Source organism: Passer domesticus, chromosome 1 (genome assembly GCF_036417665.1).
Source record: "Passer domesticus isolate bPasDom1 chromosome 1, bPasDom1.hap1, whole genome shotgun sequence".
NCBI classification, from domain to species: Eukaryota; Metazoa; Chordata; class Aves; order Passeriformes; family Passeridae; genus Passer; species Passer domesticus.
In genome coordinates, this window is record NC_087474.1 from 2,517,493 (window position 1) to 2,538,621 (window position 21,129).

The window sequence follows — 21,129 nt, forward strand, 5'->3', positions numbered from 1 at the left end:
TGCAAAAGCCAGAGCTGGTGCCTGGGCCCTATGAACCTGACACTTAATTTTTTTTTCCCCCCCAAACAATCTAATCTGTAGGCAAGAAAAGCTTGAACTTAGCACCAAGAAATAAACCTGAACCCAAGACACCTTTATAATACAAGGGCCAAAAAGATCTTGTGCAAGTTGTGGAGGAAATTCTGCCATTGCACAAAATTTTCTGTCTGAGAGGAGGGGGATGCCAAAACCCAGAAACTCCATCTCTAAGAGTCCCAAAGGGAATCCCACACTGCCAGACCCAAATCCTTGGAAAATCAGGAGGGGTGAATGCAGCACAGAGAATTCCTGCTTCCCAAACCACCCCAAAACCCACACTGGTGTCCCAGCTCCCTGCTTTGCTTTTTTCTGGGACATGTTCATCATTTTGCACTGGCCAGGTGCACGGAGGTGAATCCAACACTCCGGGGTATTGGTTTCTCTGGGTCTGGATTGAAGGCACTTGAGGCAGTATTTAATGTTTTATTCAGGTGTTTATTATTTCTTATCAGTAAAACAGTCTCAAAACCGTGAATTTGGCAGCAAGGCACAAAATGGCTACAATCTCTTGTTCCAAGTTCTTGTAAGACTAAACTGTCCAATTAAGAACTGACACCTAGATTATTTTCCCTTTTAACCCAATAACTGATCCCAAAGAGCCCCCAGTGTGGACATCTCTGCCCAATTACAAAATGCCACCCAGACCCATGAAGAAGAAGGAAGAAGCAGCATGAAGAAGAAACCCAGGACAGCATCCTGTGCTCTCCATCCTGCTTCCATCCACAACATACTAAAAATCCCCAAACCTAAATTTCTCCCCAAGTGACACACCCACACTGCTCTCTGTAATCTATTTCACACTTTTGTGGATTCTGGTCTATCTTGAAGTCTAGGAAACTTTCTCCATGAATGAGGGTCAGAGTCAGTGCTCCCCTGGGGGTCAGGGCACCCCAGAGCAGACAGAGAAATATTCCCAGTGCCCTGGGTTTCCACCAGGAGAATCCTTTTCCCTCGGCTCCCATCCCGGGGGGGGATGCTCAGGGAGCTTCGGGGCTCTCGGGGCGGGCCTTGGGCAGGTGGGGGCGGGCAGAGCCTCGGCTTTTGGCAGCATCACAACAGGCAGAGGCAGCGGCAGGAGCCGGCGGCTGCTGCGGAGGATGCGAACTTTGCGCTGGCTGCTGCTCCCGCTGGTGAGTGAGAGCCGCTGGGGCGGGGGGAGCGCACATCTGGAGCCCGGCCACAGCTGGATGGCTCCGCTGCTGCCCCACTGCAGCTGGGGTGGGGGAAAGTCCGCAGGAGCTGGGTAACTTTTCTCCTAATGGGGAGCGGGCAGAAAGAAAGAAAAACAAGGAAAGATTAAGAAGAAAAAATATAAAATGAGACAGAGATGTTAGAGGGAAGGAAGGAAAAAAATATCCCTGAGTAAATGTGTTGACCAAGCTCCTTTCGTTAAAATTTTCCAGCCTCGAGATGCTGTTAATAAATGACTTTTCCATTCTTTAGAACTGCAGTTTGCAGAGGACAGAAGAGCATCCCCAAATCAGAATGGCTGTAGCAGGGCTTTAGACAGACAGAAGGGGACAGGTCGCTGTCCCAGCTGTCCTGAGAAAGGCAACTTTGCAGGACAAGGAGGATAGCTAGAAAGGAATAGTTCCTCATGATGGATAGGGACAGTTACCTCTCTCTGAGAGGGCAGGGATGTTTTCAGAGCTGGAGTTTTCTAATATCACCAAGCAGGAGCATGAACTGTCTCGTGTCTGTGTGCACTGAGGGCAGCAGGTGAGCCTGTGCCACTGGATGTCAGGGAAGATGGATGAGCACAGGGACACAATCCAGGCACAGCCATCCCTCCCTGATCTCCACACTCCACTACTGGCATTGCCTGGGATGCTTAACAAAAATTAGTGCAAATCCAAGCTCAGAAATTTCTCTTCTTTGCCCTCAATGCTCAGCCTCAGGGAAGAGTTTGGAACTTTTCCTCTGAGTGTGATTACCAGGGACTCGTTAATTCAAACTTTACTCATTTCACAGTGAAGTGTTCAGCGTGGGCTGGGATTGAGCAGGAGTCAGGAAGGAGAGAGTCACCTTCCCAGGAAACATTCCATCTTGTCCTGAGAAGGCCAGATGGAGTGGGTGCTTCTCTAGGGCCTGTCTTCCTCTGTGGGTAACCGTGAGAGCCGAAATGACAGACTGACCCTGACCTTTCATTTCCAAATGGTGGGAGATGGGATGTAAATTTTCACACCTGCACAACCCCTGTATCTTGTAGTTTCCTCTGTATTTACACAGATTTATGTACAAGGGATAGCTTGGGGGTCCTTGCAAGGCAAACCTCACCGGTGCTGCTGTTATCATGTGTAATGCTGTTCTTCCATGCAAAACCAGGCAGCCTAAAGGCTTAGACTGCTGCAGGTAAAGTGATTTTGGCATCTGGGCAAGCCTTTTTTACACCTAAAGGAGGCACAGCTCATTCTTGCAGCTGTCAGCAGAGTGGAGCTGATCCAAAGTGATGGATTGTGCACATCTGGGGCCTGCCATACATCATTTTAATATTGCAGCATATTGCAGCAGGCTGTGGCCATAACAAGAGGAATCCTATAAACTGCGTGCTCTACACATCTTTTGGCCTCAAAATATGAACATCAGCTCCATGGCTGGTGAGAGGCAGTGCTCTGAATGTCAGTGGGGTTTGTGTCTCAGTCTAGGTCTCCTTGCATGTTCAGTGGGTCAGGGAAGGCCTAAGACCCCTAGGATGTACTGAGGAAATAATCCCTTCCTGCTTCAAAGGCTCATGTCTGAGCAGAGAAATAATTCCTGTATGGATTCTGCAAATAAGTAATTAATCAGATATGAAAATAAAGTACAGGGCTAATCCTGAAAACTTCCTCTGTGGAGCTGGGTACTGTTACCTCCTGTCAGCTCCACAGGGATGTATTTGTGCCTTGCAGAATAGAGTCCTTGACACTACAAGAATTACCATTCACTGGTAAGTGACAAGGAACAGAGAGCAGAGGAGGCTGAAATGCCTAAAAATGACTTTTCACGCCTTAAAGAGTTCAGAGTCTCAGGAAGAAGAGGACAAAGAGCAGAAAAGACTCTGCCTTCACTGCTCTCCCTGCTGTGTTAAACTGCTTTCCTCTCCAAACACTTACATTTCCCATTTCTGGGAAGGGCTTTAGTCTGATCTAATGAATGGAGGTGAGAATGGAAACACAGGTGGGTCTCCACTGAGCTGTACAATCCCTTCAGCAAAGTATTGTGCTGAATAATAATAAATATTATAAATAAATAAAAAAGAAAACAATAAAGTATTGTGGACACAGGGATCCAAACCCATGGCAAGATGCTGAGCTCCCAGTAAAACAAACCTGGATGTCTCAATTTCAGTGTTTAATTTGTGCTTCCTCTACCAGCTTGGTCCCTGCAGACCTTCAATTCCTCTCCATGGGGAGCTGGATGTGTGGAATAATCTGTTTTTAATTTTTTTTAAGCCTGGAGGGAGTTAATGAAGGGAGACAGGCTCCTGTACAGGCAGTCACTGTCTTCAAACAGGTGTTTGAGCAAAGCAGGAGGAATCCTTCCCTGGAACTGCTTGTCTGCTTTCACTGATCATTAAGGGAGGCTTGATGGGAGAATTTAGATTAATCATCTACAATTAACTGTCTAAAATTAGGAATCTGGTCTAAAGCTACTCATTGAACCTTCTTCAGTATTTCTGGGAAGAGATGGAAGCACTCCAAGAATACAGATCAATTAAATGAACTTGCTGTAGGATTTTGATTTCCAGGTTTCAGGACTTTGGATTAGATGACATGAATCCCACTGCAAAAAAATGATACCAAAAAGAATAAATTTCTCTTTAATTTACAGGGATACTTGCAATAGCAGAAAATGGGGATCCTCAGTTATTAGTGTTCTGTTATTCTTCAAGCAGTAATAATTAAATGCTCTATCCAATTTAGCAGAGCACTGATAAATTAATTTTTCTCAAGGTAATACTAATTACACAGCTTTCATAAAGAAAATAAATTAGTATGGCTGTTTTGTCTCATAAAGAATACCTATGAGTGAATAAATATAATGATATACATGGATAAAAATGTATAGCAAGTGCTGTTCCCTGTAAGGTCATGCAGTTAAACACAGTCATATAAATACAGTCCAATCCACAGAGGAGCATTCAAGAATTGCTTCAATGTCTTGAAAACAATATTGAAAATATGTAAATATGCTCCTCTAAATGACTGTGAGGCAATCAGTGTCTCAGCTTCCCTTCTTCCACAGGTAATCGAGTTAGAGGCAGAAAACAAACGCAGAAAATATCCTCTAGGTAGTCATTTTCAGCCAAAAAGACTCGTGAAATAATCTATTTAACTGACTGAAGAGAAGGATTGGAAATGAGACTTTAGCTTGGGGGTTGGAAGCTTCTGGGATCAGGTGTCAGAGCTGGAGGCTGAGGACAGGCCTTTGTGTGAGAGCTGAATGCAGGGCTGGGCACTGGAGTTCTGTCACTGCTGGGGTCACCTGCTGCTTTCCAGAGCCCAAAGTGGCACACATGGCTTGGGGATGGTGGAAAAAACCTAGATGGATGAAACTGAGCTTGTAAGAGTTGAGCTGACTTTTTTTCCTGCATAAGAAATCTTTATTTTTTTTTATAGTTTCTTGTTTTCTGATAGAGAACAACACTCTGCACATGGCATTATAAATATCCAAGAATTACTCATAGGCCATAGGGCTTGGACAGGAAGGTTCTTGGGCAGTTTCTGGGCATGTGGTATGAAATGCACAGCAGCTCATGGAGCTTGGGGTGGGCCCCAGATCCCTCCAAAGCACATGAAAATTGGCTTCAGTGTCCTGCACTCCCCAGTCTCAAAGATATTTAATTAGCACTTGGCTTTTAAAGAAGGCATTCAGCAGATAAAAGGTTTAGATGAGACACATTCAACAGACTGGGAAGTTTATGAGAAAGGCTGAGGTTTTCTTTGTCTATTATTCAAACTGTCTTCAACTTTTTTTCTTTTTTATGAGACTTCCTCCATTCTAAAAGCCTTTCTTGCCCATCAAAATTTCATGAAAAAAAATGTATGTATTTTAAAGCATATCCTGATTCTCCTGCCTGATGTCTTTGGCAATCCTGGCCAACTTTCAGGACTGACAGAACACTTCATTCCACACTTAAAAATGGGGATGCAGGACTTGTCTTAGATGTGTTTTTCTGTATTCTGAAATACCAGGTGAGTTTTTAATCCTCCAATATAGGTTTCTCTGGGTCTGGATTGAAGGCACTTGAGATGGTAGCTTCATGTTTGATCTCAGGTGTTTATTATTTCTTATCAGTAAAACAGTCTCACTACTGTGAGCTTGGCAGCTTTTCATTAGAAGGCACAAAATGGCTACAATCTCTTGTTCCAAGGTCTTGTAAGACTAAACTGTCCAATTAAGAACTGACACCTAGATTATTTTCCCTTTTAACCCAATAACTGATCCCAAAGAGCCCCCAGTGTGGACTTTACTGCCCAATTACAAAATGCCACCCAAACCCATGAAAAAGAAGGAAGAAGCAGCATGAAGAAGAAACCCAGGACAGCACCCTGTGCTCTCCATCCTGCTTCCATCCACAACACACTAAAAATCCCAAACCTAAATTTCTCACCAAGTGACACACCCACACTGCTCTCTATAATCTATTTCACACTTTTGTGGATTCTGGTGTGTCTTGAAATCCAGGAAACTTTCTCCATGAATGAGGGTCAAAGTCAGTGCTCCCCTGGGGGTCAGGGCACCCCAGAGCAGACAGAGAAATATTCCCAGTGCCCTGGGTTTCCACACTCCAAGGCATGAGTCTGTATGTGACAGGAATGGCAGACAACTCTCTGTGAGGGAGAACTAAAATATTCAGGCATCAGAGTCATATCAGAGGAAGTGGGGAAGCACAGACAGAGGGAACTGGGAGTACAGGATTAATTTCAGAGCATATCTGAGATGGGATCTGAGTGAATGTAAGCTGAGGAGGCAGAGGCAGAAAGAACAGTGATGAATATTCTCAGTCAATGATTTATGTACTTGACGTAAAACCTATTTGTGAGGCTTTAGGATTGCAGGCCATGGGAAGCTGAAACAGATCACTGGAAAGAGCCTTCAAGTTCTTGAAGCCTTCTCATCTTGTCAATGAATTCAGCCAATTCTTCGAGCTTTGATTAATTTTCAAAAAAAGACTGAGTGTTACTGCTGGCTCTTTGATCCCCTGGAATTGCCTTTCCAAAGGTGAATAATATATTCAGTGCCCAGCTTTGAAGCACTTCCCTAATTTTCAGAGAGCATAGAAAATGTCCCTACTTTTCCCCAAGTGTGCTAATGGACTTCTTAATGAGTGAAGATCTGTCTTTTGTGTGACATCTAAATTATGGTTTTTCTACCCCCACAGCAGCTTAGGGGCATCATTTTTGAATGGACTTTCAGGAAAGATTGCTTTTAATTAAATTGCACTACATGTGGCATGAGGATGTTGCTAGAAATACTCCTCCCAGGGCTTGCTAAATTTCCTGTTGTCCAACATAAGTGTATCAAAGCCCAAAGTGCCATTACTTTGATTTTTCTGTGCAGATTTGGGGAAATAAATAAACTATCATGGAACAGAGGAAATCGAAAAGAATGTTATACTACTCTCAGTGAATAAGCCACTTAAGATTTCTGTGCAATAACCTTACAAGATGTGAAAAAAATGAACTATAAAATTAAATGCAAGCCCAACATCTGTCTCTCTAAAGTGTCTCAGGTTTTTAGCCTATGGTTGTCATAGGTAATTTTTTAGTGTTCACTGTGGTCCAGGCAAGATTGTTTTTGTGGTAAGGACTAGGATTCAGAACACCCCTGTGAACTTTGACTCAAACTGGTCAGTAACATTCAATCCAGTAGAAAAAACCCCCTTTGTGTTATGATGCTCAGGAATGCAAAGCTCTGTTCCTTGAGGATTGTCCACAATATTTTGTGAAATTTCAAAGTTTTATGTGTGAATCTTAGAATGAAAGCACCTCACTGTGATTTCAAGTGAGAGTCAGGCCAGGTTAGTGCTGAGATACTGGGAAATATTGATCCAAGGAATAACATCTTAAATCAGCCTCCTACACCTCTTGCTGTGGCAGGGAACACTGTGCCAGATTGGACTTGTCTGCCTCAGAAAGCTCTGCTCTGCTTTGGTTCCTAAATTTTCCTTTTTTATGGTGAGCAGGAGCCACTCTTTTCCTACAAAAGCCAACTTTTCAGCAGATGCCTCCCAAATTGCCATTAAATGTCCCTGCACCAAATGCAGAGTTCCTGCTTTTTTAGAAAGCCCTATCACCCAACACTTGCAGTCAGATCAGAGCAAAAACTTTTCACTCAAGGCACTGTGAGATTAATAGCAGAAAATAAGCCGTAGACAACAAATCACAAGTAATGCTCTGCCCACAAGTCTTTTCTTTAACTGTACAATGGTTTTATGTCTTTCTTTTTCTCAAAGCCTGAGGAAAACCAACAAATTGAAGCATCACCACTGCTCTTGATTTCTTGTATATTTGTCCTTTTTTTTCTTTTTTTTTTTCTGTCCAACAGTAGGATGACTTTGAGTGAGGCTGTATGTTTATAAATTAATAACACCAGCCCTGTTTTGGCTTCTGCTGGGATAGTCTGTAGGTTACATCTGAAAAAGGTTGATGTTTAAACCCTGAAGTGTCAGTGGTATTTAATATTTAATGTCACTGGTGTGTGATAACATGTCTGGGCTCCTGTGGTTGTAGCCCTGCCCACCCCAAATCCAGAACCCAGAAGGAAACAAATTTGAGCCAATGGTTAATTGCTCTACCTATGAGTGTCAGTAGGATTTACTGCAGTTCCACCATGGGTATCAAAGAATCCCAGAATGGGTTGGGTTGGAAGAGACCTTAAAGATCAGCCAGTTCCACCCCCAACACCTTCCACTATCCCAGGGTGCTCCAAGCCCTGTCCAGCCTGGCCTTGGGAACTGCCAGGGGCAGCCACAGCTTCTCTGGGCACCCTGTGCCAGCCCGGACTCTGGGTATCACTACCAGTGGATCAGGATTTCCAAAAGAAATCTTTTTTTTTTTTTTTTTTTTTTTTTTTTTTTTTTTTTTTTTTTTTCTGATGATTTCTCACCAGATAAATTTCAGAGGCAGGACTACCTGGCCCTGTTTTAACAATTCCTCTGTCATGTGTAACACCAAGGCAGTACCGCCTCCCCAGGGGTGGGGTGTGACCTTCCCCAGCCATTGCAAATGAAGAACTCCATTTTTCCACCAGTTCTGATGAATGATGGTAATTGAAGCTCTGGTTCAGCAGGTGTGGATTTACCAAGGGAGAGAAGACAGGAGGTGCAGCCTGCTTTGAGCAGCAGGAGTCTGGCACACTCCCTCTGTGTCCCTCATTCCACCTGCCTGTGTCTCTCTGACTTCTGGAGAAAACATAACTCTTCCTCCTCTGATTTTTTTCCCATAACTGATTCTGTGTGTTTCTGGGATTCCCAACTTTTGTGGCATGAGGTGAGAGTTAATTTAACCCACCACTCCTCAGTGCTTTTTTTCTAATACATTTCAAATTTTGGGGTTTATTTGCATTTTGGGTTATGCCTTTTAGCATAAGAGGACTCAGAGTAGATGGTAGAGCATCATCTCAAATTGTCATGACTTTTAAACACCAAACCTAAGAATATTCCAAATACAAAATTATCACTGGAACAGAATCCAGGAATTCCAGGAAGTAGAGGAATGGCATTTTTCCTGTCCAGCTGAATTCACCTTTATGAACTGAAATACTGAGAGATTTATAGAGCAATTATTTTGTTACTTCTACTCAGAGAATTCATTTGTTATGTGGGCAAACTGCAAAATGAAGTGTCTGTTTAAATGTAAAGTGATGAGCAGGGATCCTATTAATACCTGAAAAATTTCATTTCAGAATTGAGTTACTATAGTTGAAGAGCAAAAAGTACTATTTTAAGAGTCACTCATGCTGATTTATAAAATGTATTTTGAATTACCCACTGGAGTAATATAAGGCATGAAAAAGCACAATGTCTTAACTTCTTTTCAAACAGTGCCCCTAATCCTCTTTCTGTTCTAATATTAGCATGCATGAACCATCTCTGGGGCCTCATAATTAAGACAAGTCTGTCTATGCTACTTCAAAACCCAAATGTAGGCAGAATTTCTAAGGGTTTTTAAAGATAAAATTGTCATCTAATTTTTGCCCCTTGGCAGATATTATTGCTGAGATGGAATAGTCTGCATAACTTTCAGTAACATTTCTGTGGAAGCTGAAAGAAATCCTGGTTGCTCTGCTCACTGAAAACATTTTGAAAGACAATAAATCAGTTTTTTGAGATTGAAAAGGCAATGTGGAAGTGATGTTTACTTCTGCATTGACTTTTCAAAGTCATTAGAGGTTAAAAGAGCCTACAGTCTTTCTCAAAAACATGTTGCAAAGTCTTCAGTCCATCATTTTCCATTAAAATCTCTGCTAAATGAGCCCCTGGCTTTGTCTTAAATACTATAGGTTAGAGGAAGCATGCAACAAAACAAAAAAACAAAAAAAAAAACCCCCCCAAAAAAAAGAATATTTCTATTCCATATACGACTCCCTATGTCTTGAAGATCCCAATATCCCAATATTTGGTCCAGTATCCAGTTCTCTGAATACAGTTCAGTGGCTTTGTTTACTCAGTTTAATTCAGTTTCCTGAAGGTGCAGAAGCATTTGAGACATCAAATAACACATTTGAGATTTCAAATAATGCATTTGATACTTCTACACAGGGCTGGCAAAATTAATTCAGAGTCTGCACAAGAGGGCTGAGATATTTTCTAACATCCCAAACAGTACCAACCATTTCTTTATTGTGGGTTACATCTGAGGGATGTTTTACATCCTTGAGATCTAACTGGGGGACTGAGACATCCTTGAAATTCCCATGGACTGAAAAAGATGAGATAAAGCAAGTGTAGACACTGACATGTAGTTTCTTTCTCAGAATTTCTTTGCCTTTGCAGATGAAGCTGTTTTGGGGTTGTGTAGGTTATTAAGAACATTAATTAAGAACATTAATGATAATGTAATTTAGAACATTAAGAACATCTCACAATCACAGGACTGATGACACAGGACTACAGGGGACATGAAACCTTCTGGAGGGGGAGATGGAGGGCAAACAAAATACATGGCAATAAATGGGACTAAATATCTGTGACTAAGAGGATGAATTTAGACCCTATTCAACAACTGCTGTCTAGAAATCCATTCAACTGTTTAAATGTACCCTTATCTGTGAGAGAAAAAAAAATTCCTTAAGATTCCCAGTCAAGTCATTAATTTTTTCTCATTTCTTCATCTGTTAAAATGGAAGCAGCTCCTCAGTCTAAGGTGTGTGCAATATCCTTGGATAACACATTAATAGAATTTTTCAATAATTCAGATTAAATTATAGCCAAGACTACCATTCTTTAAATAAATGTAGCAGCATTCACATTATTTGAGAAATCGCTTTGCCCAGGATTTTTCTCCTGGGAAGCTGAGAAGCCTCAGAGAAAAAGGAAAACAATTCTTACCTCTTTTGCTTCTCTGTTTTGCTCATGTGGAATGTGGTTGGAGATTGTTTAACCAACAGGTGATTGTTTCACTGGGTTCTGCTGTGACTTGTTTTGACTCTGTGACCAATCAGTGCCAAGCTGTGTCGGGACTCTGGAAAGAGTCAAGAGTTTTCATTATTATCTTTTTAGCCTTCTGTAAGTATCCCTTCTGTATTCTTTAATGTAGTATAGTATTAATATAATATAGTATCATAAAATAATAAATTAATCTTCTGAGAACATGGAATCAGATTCATCATTCCTTCCTTATCAGGGCTCCCTGCAAATACAGTAAAATGTATTTAATTTTAGTTTGTTTATGGAGAGGAAATATTTCTGTGGTCAGGCTGAATTTAAGAGAATTTGGAGAACTTGATGTGAATAATCCACAGCTCTTGGATTCATCCAATTTTGGCTAGTTGGTAAATAGATGAACTGTGTTCCAAAAACTGTGAACATTTAAGTTTTGTGGAAAATATAACTGCAGAGGAAAGAGGATAAAAATATTCGGATTGGAGAAGAGGTGCTGTATATGTTCTATTTGTAAAAAAAGAAACCCAAGTTCAGCTGGAGTTTTCACATTCACAGGCCTCAAGATATAAACCATGAGGTACAAACTGGCTTTTCTCATTCTGATAATCACAGAAGTTCTTCCTTTCCTTTTTTTTAAATTTTTTGTGGGGTTTTTTTTCCTTTTGCTTTTGATTGCTTGGGGTTTTTTTTTCCTGTTTTGTTTGTTTTGGGAATTTTTGTGGGATTTTCTGTTGTTTTTTGGGCGGGTTGTTGTGGTGGTTTTTTTTGGTTTTGTTTGTTTTTGTTTGTTTGGGGTTTTTTTTAATTATTGTTGGGTTTTTTTTTTCCCTTTTTTGTCTTTCTCTTGTCAAGGTTACGGGAATCCACCCAGAATGCAAAATATTCCAGCAGGTGGTCAAAGAGGAGGCTCTCTGCTTGGAACACAATGAATCTGCCTCACCTGATCTTAAAGGTAAAGGTCCTGATGGGTATCCTCTGGCTTGGAATGTCTCACTTTACTGAAGTATTCTTTATGTACATCCAAACCCCCAAAGAAACTCCTCCAGAAGGTACTAAAGACACTACTGAAATTGTATCACATTGGGAATCATTCAAATCTGGTGAAAATATTCTTTGGGGTGGGTGGGGGGTGGAATTTAAAAGAAAATCCCAAGTTCTTCAAAATATTACATTTTTACCATTTTAAACATTATTTTTTTGCTTGTAAAGATTTACTGTGGTGGTGTTCAGAAGTCTATCACGTGATACAAATTTTGAAAAGTAAAGTGAACACCAAACAAACTTGTAAAATATATCTAGAATGCTGTGTAAGGTGTTCCCTCCTGGGGTTTTGGAAAACATGCTCAGAAATAACTCAATATGGAATTTCAAAATGTTTGGACTCTTTCAAAAATTCAGCCATATTTTATTCTGGTCAGCTTTGCTTCGAAAAATTTGAATCCACCTCAGTGAGATTTTTCAGTTCCATGAATTTTAAGATGTTCACGGCAGAGGAATTGTGAGACAGAGATACTTTGTGCATTTCGTTAGGATAGAATTATTGGAAACACTTGGAAGTCTGCCTTCAGCAGCCTGGTGAAAATCAGAGTCTGACCCCAAAAGATTTCCTTTGTCTTTAATGTTATTCTGCAGAATTTCCAATCTCTCTCATGTTTCATGTTCCTCTTGTAGTTTCTTATTTTATTTTGGTGCTATTTCTCACACACACTTTAATAAAGGGGTTTTTTTTTACACTTTTGGACTTTAATTTGCATGCTTTTGGAGTTGATTAAAGTGCAAAATGCCTCTTGGACACATTTTGCACTTAGAACACACAGTAAGCCACCACAAATTCTGGTATAAATTAGGCATTTTCAAAAATTATTTGTTAGCTTCATTACAGGATGCCATTCCAGGCATCTTCCTCTTCAACACAAAAATAATAACATGGTTTTAGAATCCTGTTTGTAGCAAAAGAAATAAAAAATCTCTCAGAGTTCTGTTAACTTTTTAAAAATCTTCAACCTTGTCCTCTCTGAGCTTTTCAAAGCTCCCCTTTCCACCTTTTATTCTCCACTTAATGAAAAATCTGTTCTGGTGTTTACAGCCTTTCTCACTATAGTTTAGGATTAAATATTAGAGCTGGGAAAATTTGCAAAAATATTTTTGGCCCATTGGTAAACATGTGGAAATCCAAAAACTGTGAACATCATTTAAGTTAAATTTAAATTTAATTTATCCCAAGTATTATATCCAGAGGATAAAGCTACACTAAGATAGGTAAAAGTCCATTGCTTGTGTTTCAGTTTTCAGGAACTCAGTGGGACAAACAGAGGGATCACAGTCTGTAGAGTCAAACCTCAGCAGTCACAGAGTCTGTGCTGGAATCAGTCTGTGTGGCAGAGATTTTACTGTGAAGTAGTTCCACATTATTCTTGTACAGATGCCGACAAATGCCACCAGCAGAACCCAGGGTGAAATTCCTCTAATTTTGGAGCAGATGTGTAAAAGAGGTCAAATTAATCAAGTCCTAATTCCATTTTTTTTCCTTCACTATCTAAAAATTCCTGGATTACTGAACAAGACTCAAATATCTATGGTGTCAACATTCATAGATACCATCTCTACTGCACTTTTCTTTGTGGTGTCTTGGGTGACTTGGACACCACCAGGCTCTTGAAAACCTTGGCATGAAAAATTCCCTTTCAGCCCCTGCCACCAGCAGTTTCTTTGCTATAAACTGTAGAAGTAAATCACTGGAAATAAATAATTTCTAAGACTTCAGACACGCAGGTTCTGTTCCTACACGAGGTCACACAAATAGAATTTTTAACTCCACATTGCCAAATAAAATAGATTTTTAGACCCAGCCCCTCAAATCTGACAGGCTTTTCTAAGAAGGACCATTTCAGCTGCTAAGTGTAAGTGTGGGGGCCACTGCATGTCTAAGTGGGGCTGATATTACCTGGCTTCATAAATTTGACAATTAGCAGCTGAGTTTAGGCTGTAATCATCAGTGAGAGCCAGGTATTTGCAGGGTGTGATTCATCCTGTCCTCAGGAAGAAGGCACCAATATTTGGGATGAATCAGCTCTGGAAGGCTGTGTCTCTTTCTGTTGATCCCAAAGGGAACATAACAGAGATTAGCTGACGTAATTAAAATTACAGCTAATGAATGAGGGCCTCTATTTTCCCTGGAAAATTGTGTATACCAGGAATTTCATCTTCCCGAGGGTGATGTGAGGATAATGCTGTGGGAGATTCTCAGGACTATCCTTTTGAAAGTCAGTCAGTGACTTTGCTCAGCTACAGGCAAGTATTGCTTCCACATTTCAATTTGACAACTTCAGATTTGCCTCATCATCCATCGCACAGAAGAATCATGGAAGGAAATAACAGCTCCCAACCCAACCCCCTGCTTTATATCCCCCTTATGACTACCTAGAGATTAGTTTTGGTTAGAGCCTGATGCTTTTTTTTATTGTTTCAGGCACATTTACATGCTGGCAGTTTCTCTGAGCTGCCCCCACGCTCACTTGCCAACAGCTTGAAGTCTCAGTGTGATGCAGCTGTGACAAAGTTGTGATTCACTGAAACTTGTAAAAACCCTTTTTAGGGAGCTCAGAGCCAGCAGCACAGCCTGTGTCATCAGCCAGCAGTCTCTGCTTTAGAGAACCTCTCGAATTCTACAGTCAGACCCACTCCCAGTGAGGGTCATTTATTATAATGCTGAGATGTTCTAGTTTGGGATGAATTTAATCCCTTGGGAAATCCAGCACAAAAATGCCATTGATTGCCTAAGACTGGGACTTCAGCCCTAATTTCCTTTAAACCAGGTGAAATTGGTAGATTTTTAAACATGAAATAAAGAGGTTAAGGCTGAGTTTTAAGTCTGGTGCATTTCAGTTAGACTCTGTAATGAGGAATCTCCTCAAGTGATGAGAAAGGAGCAATGAGAAATCTCAAGTGCTAATCATTATTCAATACTTTTATTTCAGTGGCTTTTGTTTTGACAACAGAAAAGAGCTCCAATTGATTTGACTCTTGGATTGTCTGCTTGAATTTCAGGTACATTCTCTCATGAGATAAGGAGGGGGAAGGTCCAGCTGGAATACCAAGTGTGCACAAGGATGCATTCAAGGAGAAAAGGAAAACACTCCTCTCCTTCATTTGCAGAGCTGCACGTCCTGCTGTGGCTCTTCTTGCATGTGAATGAGTGGGAAAGCCACAGACAATCTCATTATGGAAGATAAATGTGTGATGTTCTCTGAGATTTTCTTTATATAGAGGCAATTTTTTTTTTTCTACAGGATGTGCCAGAGATTGGGATGGTTTAACCTGCTGGCCCAGAGCCACTTTTGGGGAAGTGGTTAAAATTCCCTGCCCACGATTTTTTGAAGAATTCACCAGTACACACGGCAAGATTTTTTTTCCCCATTCTTCTTATCCCTATTTTTTTAAATTTTGTTTTAAATGAGTTCTAGTAGTTGAAGATTCCTTCATATTTTCCTGATTTACAATGCTCTTATTAGTCAGCATTCAGTAATTATCCAGATACACATGTTGGCTTGGGGTCAATATCGACAATTTTGTGTTGTGCTGTACTGAATTACTTAATCCCTTTGGTGATGTAAATACAATGGACAAGTGCACCATGCTGCTAAATTTATAAAGGGATATGTCCTAGAATCACTGATTTGTAAAACTGTACATAAATTAATATTAAAAAGAACATCCTAAGGTCAGCCAGTCCAATCCTCAAGTCAAAGCAGGACCAAGATTAAAACTTGGACTTATGAAACTTATAGGGACTTATAAAACTTTTCCAGCCTGGAAAGGATGGCTCAGGGCTTTACCAAAAATCCCAAAATATGTGTTAAAGATATAATTTGATTTCCTCTGTGGAAGGAATGAATTTACAGAGTTGATTTCCCATATGAAATGCACAAGTCCCACTGCATCTTGAAATGACTGGGAACATGTCCCTTAATTTTTTAAAGGATAGATACAGAGAATATTGTCGTTCTTATAGCTAATCTCTCTGAACATGACTCAACCTCTAAGTCCCTAACTTAGGAATCAAAGGGGTAATAAGAAATTGTTGCTACTCATCAAAACTTAAAGAACAGCAGCACCCCTAATTAATTCTCTGCTGTGTTTTCCCATTGAAGGTTTTCTTCAGAGGAACTGTACACAGGAGGAATATTGGTCAGAGCCATTCCCACCATACACCATTGCCTGTGGCTTTGATGAAGGTTCCAGTAAAGGACCTGAGGATCAGGTGGGACTTTCATTTCCTGCTTCTGAACATCTCCAGAGCAGCCTCTCCTGAGCAGCTGGATGCTCCACACATCTGAAAATTACCCATTTTCAGTGCTAAACCCAAAACTTTGAAGTATACTTAGAACTTGATTAACAAATTAGGCTCAACATAAAACAAGTGAGCAGCATTCAGCACTTTCCTCTTCATCCAAATTCTCCTCTTGGTTAAACTCATGCTTAGTTCACCTGTCCAAACAGAGGTGATATAAATCCTGATCATGAACACATCTCCCAGGGAAGCCCTACCCACCTGTCCTCACAGATTTTTTTTGGGGAAAATTCCTTTGGATCCTTCCTATTTGTATTTTTTTCAGATTTTCTTTGAGTCATAGAAAAAAAAAATTTCTTAACTTTATAGCCTGGTAGGCAACACACATCCTTAGGGGGGAGCTCTTGGATGCCACTGAGTATTTCCCCACTTTATCTCAGGTATTCAGTGGAGCAGAAAGTGAATATTTTTCCTGTCTGACAATCATCATTTATGCTCAATTAAGATTCAGAATTTATTTTATATCCACATCTTGATATGATTTAAATTTCCACATTCCTCCTCATCCTACTGGAGTTCATATCTGGAGCTCAGTGACCTTCTATAAATAAGAATATTTGTGCTTTGCACTTTGGGAAAAGAGAAATGTTTTTAAAGCTTAAATAAATGCTTAGAAAATTTAAATAACTTCTTTAAAGCCTTTTAGAAAGATGCTAGAAATAATCTGAACAGTTCAGAGGGATGTAGGATTGATAAAAGGAGGTGTATTCTGGAGCACGCATCCAGGTGGCTTTTTCCAAGCAGTCCCTGGTTTGTGCTAAGCCAGGCATAATTTCTAGCTGGTCTAGGCTAAAATCAAGCCAGGAGCTATATTTATATTTCACAATGATAGCAGATTTCTGCACAGAGCTGCTGCCTGTGTTTAGCTTATTATTCCAATCAAATCCACAGTGTTTGACTACAAAAGGAAGATAAAATCAGCAATCTCTGCTGCACTGCACATGTAAGCAAGTGAGTAAAAATCTCAATTGTGTCCTAATAGAACCACTTGCTTTGTATTTTGTATGTGCAGTGAGCAATTATGATATCTTTTGTGCTTAGTGTTGTTTCTTAATCCATCCTACAAAACCAGATAAAATAATTGAAACACTTGATTATTAAATTAAATAACAATAACCTCTTTTCTAATTTTCATCTGTGTTTTGAAAATACTGTATAAAAGATCAGGACTCTTTCAAAAACACAGAATGATTCCTGTCATGTCAGGGTTACAAGATCTCTTTATGGATCTATTTAAAATAGCTAATTTGTTGTCTCAGCCTAGAATTGCAGCCTTTTGTATAAACAGATTTGGAATCAATTAGAGAACAAAGTGTCCACTGGGTTTATAAGGAGGAAATTTGCCTGGGTCCAGAGAATTTAGTGTCTTGGGATTTTAAATAATTAGGTGGACTTGTAGTGAATCAGAATAAAATTTGCATAGTTAAAGCCAAGTAAACAAGCTTTATTTTTTTAGGACATAGGATTGGGATTTTTTAGGATGTAAGTGTTAATTGAAAACAAGTGAATTATAAAGAATTTACAGTGCTACAATACACAGCAAGGAATTAACTGTTTGTCCAGAGAATTAAGGATTGTGAGGTGATTTCCTTGACCTTCACAACCTGATGTAACTCTTTATCAATGTTTCAGCTTTCTTACCTGCAAATTGAGAGTTTTATTTCTCTTTCAGCTACAGCTGTTTATGAAAATCAATGCTTATTGAATTTGGCCCAGGTCTAAAGTAACAGCTTCACAAATCTCCCACCAGAACATTTCAGTGCTCCTGAGTTTTTATATACTGACATGAGAAAAGGTGGTTACACATCACAGTTAATATTTTCCCACAGAACATGCTCAGAGGGGTCAGATGAGCCTGTGGTGTGTGAAACTTCTCTCCTGTGTAGGGTTAAGGAAGACTTTTATTAATGGTGGAGGGAAAAATCCTGAAACAGATCTTGAGCATGAAAAACAGCACAGAGATTGTGGGACTGACCACTGAGGGAAATGTGTCCCAGTGGAATGAGCATCCCAGGATGCATCCAGCACAACCACCTGCATTGAGCTGTGTCTCTTTTTCCCACAGAAATCCTATTATTCTGCATTTTGGCGTGTCTACACTGCTGGCTATGCAGCATCCGTGACTTCACTCATTACAGCTCTAATTGTCTTTGCTGCCTTCAGGTAAATATAAATGGGCTTTTTCTCAGCATGCCTTAAGACAATTTCTCTCAGATCCTCTGTGCTTTTGCTTTGTGGGATTTTTTTATGGTTCTTTTCTAATTATTCTAAGACATAACTTCTTTGATGCTGGTGGGTCCTTCTCTACTCGTGCTGCAGTGTTTCCCTGCAGATGTTAAAACAAGCTGGGCAGTCTCTGTTAATCTCCTTGATGACACCATACAGTGGAAATGCCCTAACTTTAGATAATTTTAAACATTTTTTTGATTATTCCTACAGTGCATGGCAGGACAGACTCTGCATAAACATTGTCCCATGTCCCAGAACCAGAGTTTTCCTAAATTACCCATTCACTCTGTTAAAGGCCATTGCTTCCATAACTGAGAGCTATAAAAGTGAGATTTAATTAAATTTCAATGCCTCATTTGATGATGTTGGTTATTAGGAGGTGGATCTGGGTTTGGTTGAGGCAGAGCACAGAGCAGCTCCCTGACTGGAGTGGGTTGGCAGTCTCACGGTCCTTACAGAGGGACCCAGGAGCACAAGGCTGATGTGTCCAAACCTTGAGGGAGATTCCATCAACTCAAGGCAAAATGTGCACAGGGCAGTCTAGGGAAAGGGAATTACAGGAATATTGGGCTGGAAAAGACATTTAAGATCAAGTCCAACCATTAAGCCAGCACTGCCAAGTCCATCCCTAACCCAGGCCCCCAAGCACCTCAGCTATATGTGTTTTAAATTCCCAGAGAATTGGGGACTCAGCTGATGCCTTGTGAGGCTCCCTGGAACAGAGGCTAGACAGAGATAAAAAATGAAGTAGGGATTTATTAAAAGGCCTTCAAAGGATACATCCTGGGCAGTACAAGAACCTGGCCATGGCTGGACCCAAAATAGACCCAAGATGGATGCTGGGTCACAAGTTTGCACACTTTTACAAGTTTTGGTCCACTTCCATATTGGAGTTAATTATCCAATTACAGCTCCAGGTTATGCAGTCCCATCCTCCCAGTTTTCTCTCCTCAATTCTCCATTGTTGACACTTTTTGGGCCTGAAGCTGTAGTGGTGTCCTTGGTTCCCCTTGGAAAAATATTGTTTTGTCTGACTGAACTGTGAGGAGAACTTGCTAACACTTTATGTGAAATTCAGAGTTATATATACCAATGCAGTACAGAATCTGCAAAATATGAAAGCCAAAACTTTAGGCACCAAAACACTTTCCTGGGCAGCTTGTGCCAGTATTGACAACCCTTTCCATAAAGACATTTTCCCTAATATCCAATGTCAACCTCCTCTGCCACAACCTGGGGCTTTCTCCTCTTGTCCTGTCCTTGTTACCTGGGGGAAGAGCCCAGTTCCATCTGGCTGTCCCCTCCTGTCAGGAGTTGTGGAGACCAAGAAAGTCCCCCCTGAGCCTCCTTTTCTCCAGGCTGAGCCCTTTTCCAGCTCCCTCAGCTGCTTCTCATCAGATTAAAGCAGTTTAGGGCAACTGCTCTGGAGCCATCCCATACCATGCGACTGACACCGATTCAGTCCTTTCTTTGACCCAAAAGGGGCTGAAAAGCCTGATGCAAGCTTCTTCAACAAAAAGGCTTTCAAAAATAATTAAGAGGTATTATCATAATCGAGCCCAAGACTCCCATGGTTACTCTCTGCTTCTGGCATCTCCTTTAAATGTGTGGTGATCCAAGGACAATTAACCTGGAATTTTTATTAGCTGAAAAAGGTAACAGCTTCTCTGCTCCCTCCTGTCTCGCTGCCTCTCAAATAGTAACAGATCATTTATTGCTTTGCAAGGTGTCTGCAGTCTTGTGTGTCCCTGTTTGACTTTTGATGAGACTCTGAGAAACTTCTCTTAAAGAACAATTTTTTATTTTCTCTTTCCATGCCAGAAAATTCCACTGCACACGGAATTACATCCACATGCACCTGTTTGTCTCCTTTATCTTGAGAGCAGTTGCTGTTTTCACCAAAGATGCTGTTTTGTTTGCAGATGAAACTATGGACCACTGCCTCATGTCAACGGTACTGAACTTTCCCTGGCTCTCACCCTTGAGTGAGCATTTAATTCTTTCCCTGAAGGCAACAGGGAGATATTTGCATACTATTATTCCTATTGCTAAAACTGAAATCTTGAAACAAACAGTATTATGCAAACCCATAAACCAAATGCTAAGGCTGCACTCAACTTTGATATTTAGGTCTGTTGACTCTAATGAAGCTCTAACAATTTCTACCAGTAAAGAATTTAATCTGTGAGATAAAAACCCCAGTATTTCCCTTTTGAAAATCTAAAATAAAGTTAATTTAAATTATGAAAACCTAAACGTACAGAAATTTTGTTATTTCTTCATTCTTGTGTGGCAACATTGAATTTTGCCTACAGTTCTATAGAAACCAGCCATAACAAGACCTAAAAGGTTTTTCTTCCTCTGCACTTCCAGGTTGCTTGTAAGGCTGCTGTGGCCTTCTTTCAGTTCAGTATTTTAGCCAATTTCTTCTGGCTTCTCATAGAAGGGATCTACCTGCAAACCCTGCTGCTGCTGACCTTTGTTTCCAACAAGAAGTTTGTGTGGTGGTTCATATTTACTGGCTGGGGTTAGTACTCCCTTCCTCTTCGTGCCCTTCAGCATTTCTTCTTGCTTGCAGATCTGGATGAAATCTGTGTTTTGAGGTAAAAGGAGCCTGTCAAAGGTGACACTTTTCTGAGGGAAGTTGCCCGTTCATCCAGTACTGCTGCATCATTGCATTCGCTTTTATATCTCAGTTATTTGCACCATGGTGGTGAATAATCCAGGCCTTAAGAGGATGAGTGATATGGCTGGATAATATCCAAAAATATGTTGAATTTCTCCACTGACTAAAGAAGTTTGGGTGACTAAGTTGTCTTTTGTTTTTAGCAAGCAGAATTTGACAGATTAATCTTAAATCGTGTCAGTCCAGGCCTAGGAATCA

General features: G+C 40.5%; 1 protein-coding gene across 2 annotated transcripts in view; it reads left to right on the forward strand.

Annotated features, from left to right (window-relative positions):
• The first annotated feature begins 1,144 nt into the window (after positions 1 to 1,144).
• Positions 1,145 to 21,129, forward strand: part of LOC135300304 (vasoactive intestinal polypeptide receptor-like) — a 30,092-nt gene continuing 10,107 nt past the window's right edge. Inside the window, exons 1-7 of one of the 2 annotated variants that reach the window (XM_064419666.1) lie at positions 1,145 to 1,208; positions 11,519 to 11,618; positions 14,956 to 15,063; positions 15,817 to 15,926; positions 18,082 to 18,179; positions 20,067 to 20,199; positions 20,619 to 20,772. In XM_064419666.1, the coding sequence (XP_064275736.1) occupies positions 1,176 to 1,208; positions 11,519 to 11,618; positions 14,956 to 15,063; positions 15,817 to 15,926; positions 18,082 to 18,179; positions 20,067 to 20,199; positions 20,619 to 20,772 (736 nt within the window). In that variant the 5' untranslated portion in view covers positions 1,145 to 1,175. Of the gene's footprint in view, positions 1,209 to 11,518; positions 11,619 to 14,474; positions 14,482 to 14,955; positions 15,064 to 15,816; positions 15,927 to 18,081; positions 18,180 to 20,066; positions 20,200 to 20,618; positions 20,773 to 21,129 lie in introns of those variants that run through there. The other variant, XM_064419726.1, reaches the window with a different exon arrangement.